This window comes from Mobula hypostoma, chromosome 3, assembly GCF_963921235.1.
Source record: "Mobula hypostoma chromosome 3, sMobHyp1.1, whole genome shotgun sequence".
NCBI classification, from domain to species: Eukaryota; Metazoa; Chordata; class Chondrichthyes; order Myliobatiformes; family Myliobatidae; genus Mobula; species Mobula hypostoma.
In genome coordinates, this window is record NC_086099.1 from 118,283,318 (window position 1) to 118,302,450 (window position 19,133).

Below are 19,133 nucleotides of genomic sequence, written 5' to 3' on the forward strand. Positions count from 1 at the left end.
CACCAACTCATATCTGCCCATCACCCCACACAAGGCAAGCATACTTTTGTATGGTTGTCACCAGTTGTTCTGGAATACTTTTCTCAAGAAGGATACAGTTACTTTATACTGCGTGTTTTCACTTCAGTTGTTTTTCTATTACACCATAAGACACAGGAGCAAAATTAGGCCATGCAGCCCATCAACTGCTCGGCCATTTCATGGGGTTCCTTCTCAACCCCACGCTCCTACCTTGTAACCTTTAACACCTTGACTAATCAAAAACCTATTAATCTCCACTTTAAATATACTCAATGACTTGGCATCCACAGCCATCTGTGGCAATGAATTCTGCTGATTCACCACCCTCTTGGTAAAGAAGTTCCTCCTCATCTCTGTTCTAAGTGGATGTCCCTCTATTCTGAGGCTGTGCTCTCTGGTCCTAGACCCCCCACCCCACCCCACAGGGAACATCCACTCTATCTCGGCCACGGGTTCCCACCCTGGGATTCACAGGCCCCTTGCTTAATGGTATTGGGCCAAGGCATGAAAAAGGAACCCCAGATCTAGGCCTTGGGTTGCAATGAGATCCCCCTCATTCTTCTAAACCCCAGTGAGTGCATGCTCGGTGCCATTAAAACGCACCTCGTATGTTACCTTTCCTTCCTGGAATAATTCTCACAAACCTCCTCTGGACCCTTTCCATCACTAACACACCTTTTCTTAGATAAGGGGCCCAAAACTGCTCTCAGTCCTTGCTTTTATATTCTACTGCTCTCAAAATGAATACTAACATTGCATTTGCCTTCCACATCACTGACTCAACTTTCAAGTTAACCTTCAGGAAATCCTGCACGAGGACTCCCAAGTTCCTTCTCTCCTCTGATTTTTGAATTTTCTCCCTGTTTCGAAAATAGTCTATGCCTTTATCCCTTCTACCAAAGTGCATGACCATGCACTTCCCTTCACTGTATTCCATCTGCCATTTCTTTATCCATTCTCCCAATCTCTCCAAGTCCATCTGCAGACTCCCTGCTTCCTCAATGCTACCTGCCCCTCCACCTACCTTCATACTGTCTGCAAACTTGGCTTCAGAGCCATCAATTCCATCATCCAAATCATTGACATACAACATGAAAGGAAGTGGTCCCAGCACCGAACCCTGTGGAACACTGCTAGTCACTGGCAGCCAACTAGAAAAGGCATCTTTATTCCCACTCTTTGCCTCCTGCCAGTCAGCCAATCTTCTATTCACACTAGTATCTTTCCTGTAGTACCATGGGCTCAGTATGCAACATCCACTGACTCTCCTTTGAATATCTTGCATGTTATTTCCTTCAAGAATCCCAACAGATTTGTCAAGCAAGATTTCCCCTGAAGGAATCCATGCTGGCTTTGGCCTATTTTATCATATACCTCCAAGTTGACTGGTAACTGTAGCTATCCAGCCTTGCTGTCCTCTCCAGAGCTAGTTGAAAACAATATAATTGCAAGATGGTGATTTTCTATGCATTGTGCAGTGTAATCATGAGTGTTATGACCCCTTGGGTCCCAGGTTCAGACTGCTTCAGACAGGTATATCATGGCTGAGTAAAGCTCCTCACTGCCTCTAAAGTTAAACAGAAGGAAGTTGGTGAGTGTGTCCATTAGACACACGAAGGCATTGGCACAAGGCTCAGATGCCTCATGGTAAAGTAGTCTGTTAAACCCTGTCATCACAGGCACAGAAATGTCGGCTGATCTCAGCTGGTGCTGCAGAAGAGCTGATCCAGTTTGCTCCTCTACAGAATGGCAAACAACATTTACTGCAACTAACTACAATCCAGTATGCGATGCCTGATGAAAATGGGGGGGGGGGGCGCGGGGGAGGCTTGGGCTATCAATTTAATTTTAACCTCAAGCACAAAGAAACTTCAAACCTGGAAAACATGCAAAGTGCAGGAAATGTGTCTATCTGCAGAAGGGTGACGATTGTCCGGATTTGCCATGGGGAGCCGTGAGGTGAACAGGTTTTCACCTGGGTAACCTCACAGATGTGAAATGAGAATGAAGCTGTTTATTCAAAGGGTCATTTATTATCTAAGCATGTAAAGAAAATGTATGTTGTTCAGACAGAAACATCAACCCTCTTCCCCCCCCCGTACAAAAAGGAATGGCATCCTGATTACCAACCCTCCAAAATTCCCAACCTGCCGCACAAAATGGACTAGAAACATTGATTCCCCCCGCCCAAAAAAACTGATAGAACACAACAGAACATTGACCCCCAAACACCCTGCCCCCACCCCTGCACAACAACAAGGGAAAGGAGCAGGCGATTAAAAAATACAGAATATAAAAAACACAAGTCTGAAAAAAAGTCCACAGTCCATAAACACAATACTGTAGTCCAGTCCATTACACAGAACCATGATACCATCCTCCGATATCACCGACACTCATCGACAGAGAGACACCACACGAGCGCAGAGGCCTACCCGCCTGCCACAATGAGCCACAAAGTGATGGGCTGCTCAGTCTCCTTCTCTGACAGTGATCAAAAGGTAGGCAGTCGGCACTGAATTCTCGCTCACCCTCTGCACGTCTCAGTCTTCCTCAACACTTTAATCGGTGATTAATGGATGCCTTAAATAGCGAAATGGAGTCAAACGTTGGCTTGCACCCTGTCTCGAAGTTTCTTCACATCGAGACTGTCCGAGTATGCACTCATTTCCTGGTATCTTCTTGGAGCCAGCAAGGCGCTGGATCACTCAAATGGTCTCCAAAATGTGAATCACACGCTCTAACAGTCCCAGAAACACAGTTAAGGTGAAAAACAATGTAAAACAAGTAAAAAAGATAGTTTCGTGAGCTATCTGGAAGATGTCAACCAAGAGAGTGTTGTAAACTGGAGTCATCTTGAGAGAAGTGCAATTGCAGTTGCAGATGCAAATTAGTTCCTTTCTGTCTGAAAATAGTATTGAGGTACCGCATGTGTAATCTGAGACATACAGTGTGGTGATGTAGTTTACTCAGGAGGCATAAGACTGGGAGGAGGAATAGAAGACACTGAATCTACAGTGTCCTTGTAATATGTTTGTACTATTATAAATTAATGAGCTTGATTTCCATGGTTAGTTAACAACTCCATCATTGGGGTGTTACTTGACTACTGCGATGCTGCAGGAAACAAGACTATCTTGTACTTTCTTCTCCAGAAATTCCTATGAAGATGGCAGGATCATCTGGTGTGTGTTGTGCAGACGTGCAACTTCAGTTTCATTTAGCATTGAGCATTCTTATTATTGAGTGGTCTGAGGTAAAATATTTCCATTGAGGTTGGGTTAAAGTTGAAAGGTGAAATGTTTAAGGGGAAATGTCTTCCCTCAGAGTGTGGAACAAGCTGCCAGCGCAAGTGTGGATGTGGTTTCAGTTTCGACATTGAAGAGAAGTTTGGATAGGTACATGGATGGAGGAGTTTAGAGGGCTATGGTCCAGGTGCAGGTCAATGGGACTAGGTCACTTAATTGGTTCAGCATGGGTCAAAGGTCCTGTTTCTGTGCTGGTTTTCTATGACTCTATGGCTTTAAGTGTGCTTATATTTTAACCTGCTGGTGATTGCCTTGTTTCTGTCAGAACTATGGCTTTCCCTGGAAGAGCATCGCTATGCTTTGGAGCTCATTATGAGTAAATACAGGAAGCAGATGTTACAACTTCTCGCCACTAAGAAGCCGGATAGTACACCAATTACCAACTTGTATCAGAAGCATTCCCAGGTAATAAACTGCAACAAACCAAGAAAAATTTCCTTTGTAGAAGGAGGTTTTAATAATGTTGTTAGTTAAGGTGAACAGAGATTGTCAAAGACCTTTAATCACACCTGGCCCTCTTTTCCTTCCCATTACAGAACATTTGGTGTTCCACAACACTTTGTATTGCTTGGGTACAGGTGTCAATGTATGGCAATGATATAAAAATTGGGTTTCCCCTGCTGGTGTACTACATCAAGAGCAACCATAAATTTCTGAAATGTATATTGTCCTGTAGTTATTAAGACATGAAGGAGACAAAAGGCCAACAAGCAAGATCTGGGATGTAAGCTTCATTACTAAAGAACCAAGAATACATCCACAGTGCATTTTCTCTTAATATCTTTATTGTTTATAAGTCAGCAATGAATTCAGAAATACTTAAATTCCTTTACATTCCTACACATTATGACTTAATTATGAAAGCAGTTTAAAGCATTTATGTTCGTCAGATTTTTCTTCAGGGTTTCAGAATTTATTGAACAATCTATGGTCTGTTAAAGTCAAAGTGATATTAGGCCTGTTGTAGAGTTGGCTCACTGTGATCACTGCAGAGGGATTTACTTGAAGGCCTCAGAATCAGGTTTATTATCACTTATATGGTGTGAAGACCAAAAAATTACAATGAATAACAAAATACGTTAATAGTGCAAAAAAAGATTAATGAGGTGGTGTTCATATGTTCAGGGATCATTCAGAAATGCAGTGACACTGGGGAAGAAGTTATTCCCGCATCATGACACCAAACTTGGCAAACTTTGTTTGACTATATGGAGTTACAAATACGAGCTTGAATATATCCTGCTCAGTGTCCATGTGTTCAGACAATGCGACGTGTTTGAAAGTACAGGCTGAATTTTCGATGTGTCTGAACTGGAGGGTGTAGCATCCAGTCATTGAGGTTTGAAGTATCTCAGATATTTCTTTCAAATATCTACGGTATATCATATTGGGTTAAAACATTTACAGGACTAACCGCCAGATTCTCTACTTTGCTGGCTTGAGATTTTCCAGGTGATACTTTTTGCTTCTTGCACTTTCAGGAGCTGCAAACTCGCGTGGAACAGATCTGTGCCATGGCAACAGTAATGAGGAAAGCTGTTCAAATGGATGATCCAGAATACTGCCAAATTCAAGAGAAAATAGCCCAGCTGGAGGTAGGGGTTTTGAGTGCACACTTCATAGGATTTCAGATAGCCACAGGGCCTACTCTGTACTGTTGTATCAGCAGGGCCAGCTTCCTGTCATTATGCTTCACGTTGATACTTTAGCAAGACATACCGGCTGCCCTTGTTGAAATATTACAGTTCAGTCTTGGGTGGGTTGGAGTTGAAGGTTAAAGATTCAAAAGAGACAGTTACATGGAATGGAAATCATATCAGGAACCATTGCCAAAATTGTGTCCTATTCCAGAAGATAGATAATGCCCAGATTCTTTCACCGTTCAGATTCCTCTTCCCTTCAAGATCCACTTTGTCTTTTGTGATGATTTGTAACTTCAAAACATTATATTTATTCAAGTGAAGGCACATAAAATCTGGAAATACGGGTGTAACTTTGTCTTTACTGTAAGCAAAACATGCACATATCACACGTGATGACGTGCAATTAACATATTTTACATATATTAATATATATGCTTAGCTATAAACCAACTCAATTAAGGATGCATCTCAACTAATACACAATACACTATATAACACAACTACCATATGCAGACATCCACAGTATAGTAAATGTTAAGTTGTCCCATTCAGGCTTAAAGACTTAGTCACTGTGGAGGATTTCTCATTCTTGTGGGATAACATCTTTCCTGGCAAAGGCAGCACTCTGCTTGGCAGATGATATTCGTGACTGTGACACAGTCTCGGGTTTTGGGGCCTCCTTCGTGGTGGTTGTGACTCTGGGACTGCAGGAAGTGGTTCTGACAGCTCGGGACACCTTTCTTCTCCTTTTCTCTCTCTGGATCTACGTCGACCCCTTTCTTTTTTCTCGCATTACTTCTCTTTCGCACCATTCTCTTCCTTATTGACATTCTTTCTTTCCATCTCCTCCCTACTTTTTCTTCTAGTTTGTGCATCTTGATCTTGGGAAGGTACATTTAGTTCACTGGAGTATTCGCTTATTAATCCTTCTATTGTTCCCTTTACAATCTGATCTCTCCTCTTGGTTTCCTCATCCATAACATTTGTTTCTCCATTGATTCCTTTCTATTCCACTTTCCATTCATCCAGCTGGGCTTTGGTCTTTGCATCTACTCTAACAAGCAGTTTCTTGTCTCCCACTTGAAGTTCATGCAATAACCTTAATGCACACAGAGTAGATTCTGGTTCTTTATACTCACAAATGCTGAATACTTGCAATTCTCCTGTTGCTCCATGAACTCGCTTCCAGCTTAAAACCAAGCCACATTTTGCAAGTAACTGTCCGGTGAACACATAAGAAGCTTTCTCAGATATACTGCCTACAAAAACTGTTGTAGTCGGACTACGGCTTTTGTCACTTCCACGTCCAATATGCTTTCCAACCAGGGGCGCAGAGGTTGGCATCAACACCTGTTTGTCCTCAGTTGGGCAATGGCTCATGGTGTTCAGAATGGAGACAGTTGTGGCATCATCCAGTACTTAATTCACTTTCAGTTGGCTGCATTGCAGGGAATGAGGCATGCAAATGGTGATGGGTTTCCGATCAAGTTGTAGTTGTCCCAGCCAATCACACCCCCGCAGTGATGAGAAATCCTTCTGCTTTTACCACATAAAAGCAGAATGTGGCTTGTTGGTTGTTGTATTTCACTGTCAGGAATGTCTTTCCCACTGGAGTTATCTTTTCTCAAGTATAAGTTCTTAGTTGGATACCTGCAGGCTTCAGTTTGGTATTCTTGAAATGCTGTTCAAACTCATGTTGTGGAATGACTGAAACAGCTGAACTGGTATCCTATTCTATTTTAATTAATTTGCTGTTCACTTCTGGCGTAAGTCACATTGCTTGTCTGTTAGTAGTTTTCATATTGTTAATGTCAAGGCTAGCCAGTCCTGTGTCTCTCTCAACATTATCAGATCTTTTTCCAACTGCAATTTGACTTTTTAGCTTCTCTTCCCTATGTAGATGATTTATTTTGTCTGCCCGACATGCACTTTGTAGGTGATCTACTTTGTTGTATTTTCTGCAAGTTTCGCATTTAAATCTGCATTTGTTTGGTTTATGTGAGCCCTTGCCACAACGGTGACGCAATTTGTTTGGCCAGGCCGGTTTCTGTTCAGACGCTCTAATTTTTTCACATTCGCTTTCACTACTGGAGCTCGCTGGTGGCGTAGTGGCATCAGCACCGGACTTCAGAGCGAAGGCTCCTGAGTTCGAATCCAGCCAGCTCCCTTGCAGGCTTTCCATCCGTGCTGGGTTGAGCGTTGAGCTGGCAACCCAACCTCGTTAAAATAAGAAAGCCTGCTTGAAAAAAACACTGTCATGACAGCGTCCCGATAATTCTACTCGGAGTTAAGGGCTTTCTTCTTCTTCTTCATTACTGACTGCAACGCAATTGCATCTGTCTGCATTTTCCATTGAAACAGTGATTTCCATGGCTTGTATGAATGCAAGTTGTGCTTCAGTTAGGAGCTAATTTTGAATGCTTTCTTTTAAGATTCTACAACCTAAAAATAATTTCAGTGTATCATTAAGCCAATTACTGAACTGTCAATGCTCAGATAACAGAAATCTCTGCAATTCAGCCATGTAAACTGAAATGGACTCTTTTTGATTCTGCTTATGAAACCTAAAGTGTTCTGCAATCAACAATGGCTTTGCTTCTCAGAGTTCCTGCATCACTTTTACAACAGCAGCGAAACTCAGTTCTGATGGTTTGGTTGAGCAGTCAAATTTCAATGCAAACTATATGCCTTTAAACACAATGCACTGAGCAAAATTGGTACTCATTTCTCATTTGCGATTTGATTTGCTTCAAAATACTGTTCCAATAGTTCAGTATACATGAGCCAATTACCCATTGTGTAATCAAACTCAATCTTTCTGATGTAGCCAGCCATTTCTGATTTTTTTTTTTTTTTAAATTATTATCACCTTGTTATGAACCCGGTAATTCTTCCATTTTTTAACCTCTTTTTAACTGGATCGTCTCTTCCCTTCCGAAGACTGACTCCACACATGCCGGGCTGTTTCTTTTAAATTTGACCTTCCTCACTTTTTTTTTGGTTCAAACTTCTCACACCACTTTAACAGATCATCTCTAGTTTGGCCTTCATCAGATACATGGCAAAGGATCAGAACTAAATGTGACCTTTTCTTCCTGTGAAGTGTTTCTCATCTCTAGCCACTTTGTGAGCTTGCATATAGTCAGATAGGCCACCACCTTTTGAGTTTCTCCTCCAGTGTCTAGCTGTGCCTTTATTTGGTTCTGCTCTTAGATAGAAGATTGTAACTGAAACACTCTAGTTCCTTTACCAGTACCTTTTAGGCCCCATCTTCACCTCATTCACCCTCTAGGCTGCAGAAGTTATCGTCTACATTTAATAATGGTACTCTACCTTTTCACATACTCACCTGCCTCCACAGCTATTACTGATGTGATCTCACGCAGTGAGTTGATAGGCATTCAACAACGAGACAATCATAGCCAAGTCTATTCCTTTCACATCTACGAGGGGTGATTGATAGGTTCGTGGCCTAAGGTAGAAGGAGATGAGTTATTATCTTCAAACTTTCTGCATTATCACTCAAAGAGTTGAACTACACGTGCATGTAACGAGAGCGTCTTGGACCTCTAGGTGGTCCACAGCAAGGGTGATTGATAAGTTTGTGGCCTAAAGTAGGAGATGAGTTATACAGCTCTCCTTACATACACATGTAGTTAAACTCTTTGAGTGAAAATGCAGAAAGTTTGATGTTAATAACCCATCTCCTTCTACCTTAGGCCACAAACTTATCAATCACCCCTGCTGTGGACCACTTTCTGGAGGTCCAAGACGACAACTTCTACAAAGAAAGGATCCGTATGCTCCTTGACCACTGGACTAAGTGTGTAAATGTAGGAAAAATAAATGTGCTAGGTTTTCTAAAGTTGAATCCTTCTATCTTAGGCCACGAACTTATCGATCACCCCTCGTAGTTCTTGCAGGAGTTGTGGCTGGTACATCTTGACTGAGGTTGCACTATTGTTGAATATGTAACAGTTGGGGCAGACAGTTTACCGTATTGTCAACCTCTATAAGCCTTCTGCTTTGCTTTGTTGAATATGTTAGGACACTGTTATTCACTGTTGGGGCAGACAGTTTACCATATTGTCAACCTGTAAGAGCCTGCTTTGCAGGAGCTGCACCTTCAGAAATACACAAAAGAAAAGGAGGACGTGGAGGGACTTCAGTGATTTGAAAATGACATAAAATACAATGTCTCATGTTCTTTAATTTTGTTTTCAAGCTTGAAAATAAAGAATTGCGGGAGCTTGTGTCATTCAGTAAGGAAATATCTCTTCGGGAGGATGTCGTTCAACCTCTTCACTGTGGAAAGTAACTACTGTGCTGGATCGTCCCTGAAATAGGTAGCTATACTGACTCATAGCCACTTGAACAGTGCTTCCAACTCACAACCTGCTCTGTTGCCGCCAATGTTATTGAGACTAGAACGGAGTTTGAAGTTTCAACTAGAAACTTTTTTTTAAAGTTTTAGTAAGAATTTCTGGTAGAATTTGTTTTATTTTAGTGGTAAAGCACAGAGTAAACACTTCTGGCCCTTCAAGCCACGCAACCTCAGTAACACCCAACAAACCCAATTAACTCTTAACACAGGACAATTTACAATGACCAGTTAAGCTACCCAGTACGTGGGAGGAAACCGGAGCATCTGGGGAAAACCCACACATTTCATGGGGAGGACAAACATAGACTCCTTACGGAACAGTGCCAGAATTGAACTCCCGAATACCCCGAGCGGTAGTAGTGTCCAGCTAACTGTTATGCTACGGTGGCACCTTTCACTAGGGGAAGCCTTGAATTTGCAGATATCCATTTCATAGAATAGTGCAGCACAGTACAGGCCCTTCGGCCCACAATGTTGTGCCGACCCTCAAACCCAGCCTCCCATATAAGCCCCCACCTTAGATTCCTCCATATACCTGTCTAGTAGTCTCTTAAACTTCACTAGTGTATCTGCCTCCACCACTGACTCAGGCAGTGCATTCCACGCACCAACCACTCTCTGAGTAAAAAACCTTCCTCTCATATCCCCCTTGAACTTCCCACCCCTTACCTTAAAGCCATGTCCACTTGTGTTGAGCAGTGGTGCCCTGGGGAAGAGGCGCTGGCTATCCACTCTATCTATTCCTCTTATTATCTTGTACACCTCCATCATGTCTCCTCTCATCCTCCTTCTCTCCAAAGAGTAAAGCCCTAGCTCCCTTAATCTCTGATCATAATCCATTCTCTCTAAACCAGACAGCATCCTGGTAAATCTCCTCTGTACCCTTTCCAATGCTTCCACATCCTTCCTATAGTGAGGTGACCAGAACTGTACACAGTACTCCAAGTGTGGCCTAACCAAAGTTTTATAGAGCTGCATCATTACATCGCGACTCTTAAACTCTATCCTTCGACTTATGAAAGCTAACACCCCAAAAGCTTTCTTAACTACCCTATCCACCTGTGAGGCAACTTTCAGGGATCTGTGGACAAGTACCCCGAGATCCCTCTGCTCCTCCACACTACCAAGTATCCTGCCATTTACTTTGTACACTGCCTTGGAGTTTGTCCTTCCAAAGTGTACCACCTCACACTTCTCTGGGTTGAACTCCATCTGCCACTTCTCAGCCCACTTCTGCATCCTATCAATGTCTCTCTGCAATCTTTGACAATCCTCTACACTATCTACAACACCACCAACCTTTGTGTCGTCTGCAAACTTGCCAACCCACCCTTCTACCCCCACATCCAGGTCGTTAATAAAAATCACGAAAAGTAGAGGTCCCAGAACAGATCTTTGTGGGACACCACTAGTCACAGTCCTCCAATCTGAATGTACTCCCTCCATCACGACCCTCTGCCTTCTGCAGGCAAGCCAATCCTGAATCCACCTGGCCAAACTTCCCTGGATCCCATGCCTTCTAACTTTCTGAATAAGCCTACCGTGTGGAACCTTGTCAAATGCCGTACTAAAATCCATATAGATCACATCCACTGCACTACCCTCATCTATATGCCTGGTCACCTCCTCAAAGAACTCTATCAGGCTTGTTAGACACGATTTTACCCTTCACAAAGCCATGCTGACTGTCCCTGATCAGACCATGATTCTCTAAATGCCTATAGATCCTATATCTAAGAATCTTTTCCAACAGCTTTCCCACCACAGACGTAAGGCTCACTGGTCTATAATTACCCAGACTATCCCTACTACCTTTTTTGAACAAGGGAACAACATTTGCCTCTCTCCAATCCTCCGGTACCATTCCCATGGACAACAAGGACATAAAGATCCTAGCCAGAGGCTCAGCAATCTCTTCTCTCGCCTCGTGGAGCAGCCTGGGGAATATTCCGTCAGGCCCTGGGGACTTATCTGTCCTAATGGATTTTAACAACTCCAACACCTCCTCTCCCTTAATATCAACATGCTCCAGAACATCAACCTCACTCATATTGTCCTCACCATCATCAAGTTCCCTCTCATTGGTGAATACCGAAGAGAAGTATTCATTGAGGACCTCGCTCACTTCCACAGCCTCCAGGCACATCTTCCCACCTTTATCTCTAATCTGTCCTACCTTCACTCCTGTCATCCTTTTTTTCTTCACATAATTGAAGAATGCTGTGGGGTTTTCCTTTACCCTACTCGCCAAGGCCTTCTCATGCCCCCCTTCCTGCTCTTCTCAGCCCCTTCTTAAGCTCCTTTCTTGCTTCCCTATATTTCTCAATAGACCCATTTGATCCTTGCTTCCTAAACCTCATGTATGCTGCCTTCTTCCTCCTGACTAGATTTTCCACCTCACTTGTCACCCATGGTTCCTTCACCCTACATTCTTTATCTTCCTCACCGGGACAAATTTATCCCTTACATCCCGCAAGAGACCTCTAAACATCAACCACGTGTCCATAGTACATTTCCCTGCAAAAACATCATCCCAATTCACATCTGCAAGTTCTAGCCTTATAGCCTCATAATTTGCCTTTCCCCAGTTAAAAATTTTCCTGTCCTCTTTGATTCTGTCCTTTTCCATGATAATTATAAAGGCCAGGGAGCGGTGGTCACTGTTCCCCAGATGCTCACCCACTGAGAGATCTGTGACCTGACCCGGTTCATTACCTAGTACTAGATCTAGTATGGCATTCCCCCTGGTCAGCCTGTCCACATACTGTGACAGGAATCGATCCTGGACACACTTAACAAATTCTGCCCCATCTAAACCCTTGGAACTAATCAGGTACCAATCAATATTAGGGAAGTTAAAGTCACCCATGATAACAACCCTGTTATTTTTTCACCTTTCCAAAATCTGCCTCCCAATCTGCTCCTCTGTATCTCTGCTGCTACCAGGGGGCCTATAGAATACCCCCAGTAGAGTAACTGCTCCCTTCCTGTTCCTGACTTCCACCCATATTGACTCAAAAGAGGATCCTGCTACATTACCCACCCTTTCTGTAGCTGTAATAGTATCCCTGATCAGTAATGCCACCGCTCCTCCCCTTTTTCCGCCCTCTCTATCCCTTTTAAAGCACTGAAATCCAGGAATATTGAGAATCCATTCCTGCCCTGGTGCCAGCCAAGTTCTGTAATGACCGCTACATCATAATTCCATGTATGTATCCAAGCTCTCAGTTCATCACCTTTGTTCCTGATGCTTCTTGCATTGAGGTACACACATTTCAGCCCTTCTACCTTACTGTCTTTACACCGTTTATTCTGCTTCTCTTTCCTCAAAGCCTCTCTGTATGTTAGATCTGGCTTTACTCCATGCACTGCTTTCACTGCTCTATCGCTCTGGGTCCCATCCCCCTCGCAAATTAGTTTAAACCCTCCCGAACCATGCTAGCAAACCTACCTGCAAGGATATTGCTCCCCCTTGAGTTCAGGTGCAACCCATCCAATCTGTACAGGTCCCACCTTCCCCAGAAGAGATCCCAATGATCCAAAAATCTAAAACCCTGCTCCCTGCACCAACTCCTCTGCCATGCATTCAACTGCCATCTCCTCCAATTCTTACCATCTCTGTCACGTAGCACTGGCAGCAATCCTGTGAACGTCACCCTTGAGGTCCTGTTCTTCAGCCTTCTGCCTAATTCCCGAAACTCACACTTCAGGACCTCATCCCTCTTCCTGCCTATGTCATTGGTCCCAACATGTATCACGACTTCTGGTTGCTTTCCCTCTCGTAGCAGGATGTCGTGCACCCGGTCAGAGACATCCCGGACCCTGGCACCCGGGAGGCAACAAACCATGCGGGTGTCCTCATGACATCTTCTCCAATGTTGACACTAGAATCCAGTGCCTCCTTGTTCCATGCAATCTCTTTCTGGGAGTAAATGGGCTGAACTGTATCTCTTCAAACTACGGATTTGTTCCATGATACACCAACAAAATGAGAACCTTGAGGTTGTCAAATCCATCTCTGTCTACTCTTTACTTCCAATTGGTTCTCCGTCAAGAAAGAATATCTGCATCATTTAGTGCATTGCAATAATCCAATTAAAAAACAAGGGTCAAACATCTCCTCGGACCGTCAAACTTACGACTTGAGTGTGATTAAAATCACGAACAGCAGCAATGACTGCTAGTTGGAATCTTCTGATGCAGTGTCATTTTCCAAAGAAGCAGCAAATGTTATTTCATTATCATAAAACATAGGAGCAGAATTAGACCATTTGGCCTGTTGAGTCTGCTCTTGCATGTCATCATGGCTGATTTATTATCCCTCTCAACCCCGTTCTACCTTCTCCCCTAACTTTTGACACTCTTACTAAGAGCCTGTCAACCGCCACTTTAAATACACACAATGACTTGGCCTCCACAGCCATCTGTGGCAATGAATTCCACAGATTCGCCAGCCTCTTCCATCTCATCTCTTTTCTGATGTCCTACTCTGAGATTGTAGCCTTATGTCATAGACTCCCTCACTATTAGAAACATCCTCAGCATGTTTAATCTGGGCCTTTCAATATTCCATAGGATTGAGTGAGATCCCCTTCATTTTTCTAAACTCCAGTGTGTACGGGCTCAAAGCCATGAAATACTCCTCTTATGTTAACACTTCTGTTGTTGGGATCATTCTCAGAAACCTCCTTTGTCAGCACGTCCTTCCTTATACAGTATATCAGGCACAATACAGTAAGTGTGGTCTGACCAATGTCTTATTATATCCTTGCTGTTATATTCTTGTCCTCTCAAATTGAATGCTACCATTGCATTTGCATTCCTTGCCACTAACTCAACCTGCAATTTAACCTTAAGACATCCTGCACCAGGCTATCAAATCCATGTACATTTGCAATTTTGTAATCTACTCCCCATTTAGAAACTAGTTTCCGCTTTTATTCTTTCGGCATGACAAAACACTTTTCTACATTGCATCCCATCTGCCACTTCTTTGCCCATTTTCCTAATCTACCGAAGTCCTTCTGCAGACTTACTGCTTTCTCAACGCTAAGTGTCCTTCCACCTATCTGTGTATCATCCGCAAACTTGGCCCTAAAGCCATCAATTCTCTCGTCATATCATTAACATATAAAAGTAGCGGACCCATCACCAAGCCCTGCAGAATGCTGTCACTGGAAGCCAACCAGAAAAGACCCCTTTTATCCCCACTCTTTGCCTCCTCCTAGTCAGCCAAACTTCTGTCAATGCTAGTTGCTTTTCTGTAATACCATGGGCTCAAGAATGTGGAACCTTCTCAAAATCCAAGTGAACAACATCCACTGATTCTCCTTGTTTATCCTGCCTATTACTTCCTTAAAGAATTCCAACAGATTTGTGAGACAAGTTTTCCCTTTAAGGAAACCATGCTGATTTCGGTCTATTTTATCATGTGCCTCCAAATACCCTGAAACCTCATCCTTATTAATGGACTCTAACATCTTGCCAACCACTGAAGTAAGGCTAACTGGCCTATGATTTCCTGCCTTTTGCCTCCCTCCTTTCCTAACGTGTGGAGTGACAGTTGTGATTTTCCAGTCCTCTATAACCATTTCCAGACTCCAGTGATTCTTAAAAGATCACTACTAATGCCTTCACGATCTCTTCAGCTATCTCTTTCAGACTCCTGGGATGTAGTCCATCTGTTCCAGATGACTCATCTACCTTCAGACCTCTCAGCTTCCCAAACATCATCTCCTGAGTAACAGCAACTACTGACATTCTTGAATTGCTCATTTGTGGCTCATGTCTTCCACAGTGAAGACTTAATGCAAAATAATTATTCACTTCATCTGCCACTTCTTTGTTCCCCATTACAACCTCTCCAGCATCATTTTCCAGCAGACCAATATCCTCTTTCGCCTCTTTTACTGTTTATATAGCTGAAAAAACTTTTGGTATCTTCTTTTGTATTATTACCTTCATATTTCATCTTTTCTCATGTCTTTTTAAGTTGCCTTCTGGTGGTTTTTAAAAGCTGTCCAGTCCTCTAACTTCCCACTATATTTTGCTATATTATATGCCCTCTGTTTTACTTTTATACTGTGAAGGAAGTCAAACAGCCTCAGATACCTTGTCCTCCCTTTAAAATACTACTTCATCTTTCTGATGTATCTTTGGTGCCCCTTCCGAATTTTCCCCAGAAACCCCAGCCACTGCTGCTCTGCCGTCACCCCTACTAAAGTCCCCTTCCAATCAACTTTGGCCAGCTCCTCTCTCACGCCCCTGTAATTTCCTGTACTCCACTGTAATATTGATGCATCCAGTTTTAGCTTTTCCATCTCAAACTGCAAGGTGAATTCATGTTATCATCACTGTCTCCTTTACCTTAAGCTCCCTAATCAAATCTGGATCATTATGTAACACCCAATCCAGATTTACTGTTCTCCTATTGGGCTCAAATACAAGCTGTTCTAAACAGCCATCTCATAGGCATTCTGCAAATTCCTTCCCTTGGGATCCAGCACCAACCTGACTTTCCCAATCTGCCTACATATTTTAATCCCCATGACTGCTGTAACATTGACTTTCTTGCATGCCTTTTCTATGTGCTGTTGTAATTTGTACCAATATTCTGGCTACTATTTAGACTGGAGTGTATACAGGGTCCTGGCAAATTGTTCAGCTGAGGCTATGGACAGGGTGGAGGCCAACCCACTGGAACAGCTCCCTCCTTCTGCAGTACTAGTGCCACCATCCCAAGAATTCAAGCCCACCTCTCTCACACCAACCGTTCACCACACATTTAACTCTCCTAATGATCCTTTGTCAGTTTCAGGTGGCTCAGGTAGCAATCAATAGATTATTACCATTTTCGTTCTGCATTTTAATTTAGTTCCTTCTCCTCAACAAGTATCTCTCTCCTTGGTCTTCTTATGTCATTGGTACCCACAAGGATCACAACAACTGGATCTTTCTGCTCCCATTCCAAATTCCTGTGTATGTCAGCTAAGATGACCCGAACCCAGGCACCAGACAGACACTCAGCCTTTTGGGCTTGTTACGTACCCCGTAACTGGGTTGCCAAACCAGCAGAAATGGATCACTCAGTTGGAGTCTGGAGTACTAGAACTAAGAAAGTTTTAGTAAAGAAACAAGCAACACATTAATCGAAAGGATAATAAATGCAACAGTTCAGCGATGATAAACGCACATGTGCACAGAATTAAGATAACAGCATCAATCAAGCTCTATCGTTGTCTGGGGGTAAATGACCAATTTCAAAATGACTCAAAGTTCAGTCCAGTTTGTAGTTCAGTTCGCAGTAATCGTTGTCATGGCGATGGACAAGGTGGGGAAGAGAGACATAGAATAGGAACAACTCATCATTCAGCACAGCTTCACTCACAGACCAGCGAGATGGCTCACAAACAGCATTTGGGCGGGTCCTTGGTGATGTCACCTGAGGTCACCGACTGTGACCCCTCCTCCAGATGCGGTCGATCCTCTGCAGTGAACCCGGCACCCAGGCAAGGGCGGACACACACCGGGTTCCCGCTGATCGTACCTTTCCACCCTGGTCGTTGTCTGGCACTTCTCACCCACTCGTGAGAAGCGTACCGCTTCCAGGGTCTCGTTACCTCGGGTGGCGTGTGTCTGTCTTAGCGAACCTGTCCCTTTTTATCCCCCTGCTGGGGTATCGCCTGTCCCTCACTTCAAACAGTTCAGGGTTCAAAGGGGGGAGCCGCTCCAGACAGCTCTTCCTCCCACATCCCTTCATTACACATCTCCAGACGCTGCTCCATTGTTCCTTATCTCTCCTTCCCCTGAGGGCAGGTGGCAGACCAACTGCTGATGCCACTGATGCTAGCCCAGGCCAGCAAACATCTTAATTTTATGTGTATTCTCGTAACAGGCTCTTAATCCTAGCAACAGAAAATTGAATATTCATCTGACTGTGTTCTCCCCAATTACAACTACATTTCTCTTACTCTTTTTCCCCTCTTGAATAGCTTCTTGAACCAGTGCCATGGTTACCTAATCATAATCAAAGTTGCACTGCCTTTGGCCTCATATTCCAACTCCAGAAGAGAAATGCAAAACTGCCTTTGTCTCTTTTTAAAAAATTTTTACTGGTAGAGGTGATAGAGATTCTGTGTGTGTCTCTCTCTCTGTCCTTTTAAAGAACATATATTTGGCTGTGTTGGTTCACATAATGAAATAGCCTCTTAATTCTAATGATTCCAGGCCTACAGAAGACACATACCTGCATAAGGCACTGAAGAATTAATGCTGTCGAGGTGTTATCAGATATGGCTCAGCACCTTCAGAAGAGAAGGTAGAAGACCTGTTTACAACAAAACGTCAACTGACCTAGTGCCGTGTTTCCTCAGTGCCTAGTACATTAATAAGCAGATTAATTACAGCACCCCACTGCTGGTAAATCACTTAGTATTTACAGAAACAAAGTTGGACTTCCCCCCCCCCCAGCTGATGCTCTGGCAACACATTAGCAAATCCTGCTACTTGACTTCTCTTCCACGTTCCTTCCTTCCATTAATGCAAGTGTAGAATTGTGGCGAAAGGGATACTCACTGAGTTCCGGATACTTTATATCGTCCACATCTGCTGTTATACAAAGTACTGAGCGAATGCTGTGAAGGGGAGAGATGGTGCTGGTCAGATGGGGGTGGGGGGGGGTAGTGTTGCTTGTCTTTTACATTTCTCAAATAGCTGCCTAAGAGCCTAGGCTTTGAGTAATGGAAACTCTTGTACATCTCATTTAGAAGCTTCTGAAACTTTAATTTGCTTGGCCAGGACCTACTGTTTGTAAATGCCCAAATAAATTTTCTTACTGTATTTTTTAAACAACTGTCCAAGATGGATATTGTTTTGTGTGTTTGTACTGATAGGCCCTCCATTGTTTGGGATCGACCATGGTTGTTGCTTCCTAGTTGTTTATATTGTCAGTGGATATGCAAGCCAGTGTTGCCCATGTAACAGGCTCCCCCTCTCCACGCGGCCGATGAATCCAAAGGAACGACAGAGATCAGAATCAGGTTTATTATCACTGGCATGTGACATGAAATTTGTTAACTTACCAGCAGCAGTTCAATGCAATAAATAATCTAGCAGAGAGAAAATAAATAAAATAAAACATAATAAATAAACAAGTAAATCGATTACGTATATTGAATAGATTCTTTAAAAATGTGCAAAAACCAAAATACTGCATATTTTTTTAAAAAGTGAGGTAGTGTCCATAGCTTCAATGTCCATTTAGGAATCAGATGGCAGAGGGGAAGAAGCTGTTCCTGAATTGCTGAGTGTGTGCCTTCAGGCTTCTGTATCTCCTACCTGATGGTAACAGTTGAGTGAAGGGCATGCCCTGGGTGCTGGAGGTCCTTAATAATGGACACTGCCTTTCTGAGAAACGGCTCCCTGAAGATGTCCTGGGTACTTTGTAGGCTAGTACCCAAGATGGAGCTGACTAGATTTACAATCTTCTGCAGCTTCTTTCGGTCCTGTGCAGTAACCCCTCCATATCAGACAGTGATGCAGCCTGTCAGAGTGCTCTTCACAGTACATCTATAGAAGTTTTTGAGTGTATTTGTTGACATGCTAAATCTCTTCAAACTCCTAATGTAGCTGCTATCCTGCCTTCTTTATGACCACATCGATATGTTGGGACCAGGTTAGACCCTCTGATCTTGACACCCAGGAACTCGAGGCTGCTCACTCTCTCCACTTCTGATACAGATTGATACAATATTGCACCAGCAGCATCGCAGGAGTTGC

The 19,133-nt window shown here is 43.2% G+C and overlaps 1 protein-coding gene across 6 annotated transcripts in view; it reads left to right on the forward strand.

The window, feature by feature from the left end:
* Window positions 1–18,486, forward strand: part of LOC134344216 (suppressor of IKBKE 1-like) — a 31,832-nt gene extending 13,346 nt beyond the window's left edge. For all 6 annotated transcript variants that reach the window (XM_063043637.1, XM_063043638.1, XM_063043640.1 and 3 more), the window contains 4 exons: window positions 3,595–3,734; window positions 4,811–4,924; window positions 9,198–9,318; window positions 17,583–18,486. In XM_063043637.1, coding sequence (XP_062899707.1) covers window positions 3,595–3,734; window positions 4,811–4,924; window positions 9,198–9,290 — 347 coding nt within the window. In that variant the 3' untranslated portion in view covers window positions 9,291–9,318; window positions 17,583–18,486. The remainder of the gene's footprint in view (window positions 1–3,594; window positions 3,735–4,810; window positions 4,925–9,197; window positions 9,319–17,582) is intronic.
* The last annotated feature ends 647 nt before the right edge of the window (window positions 18,487–19,133 follow it).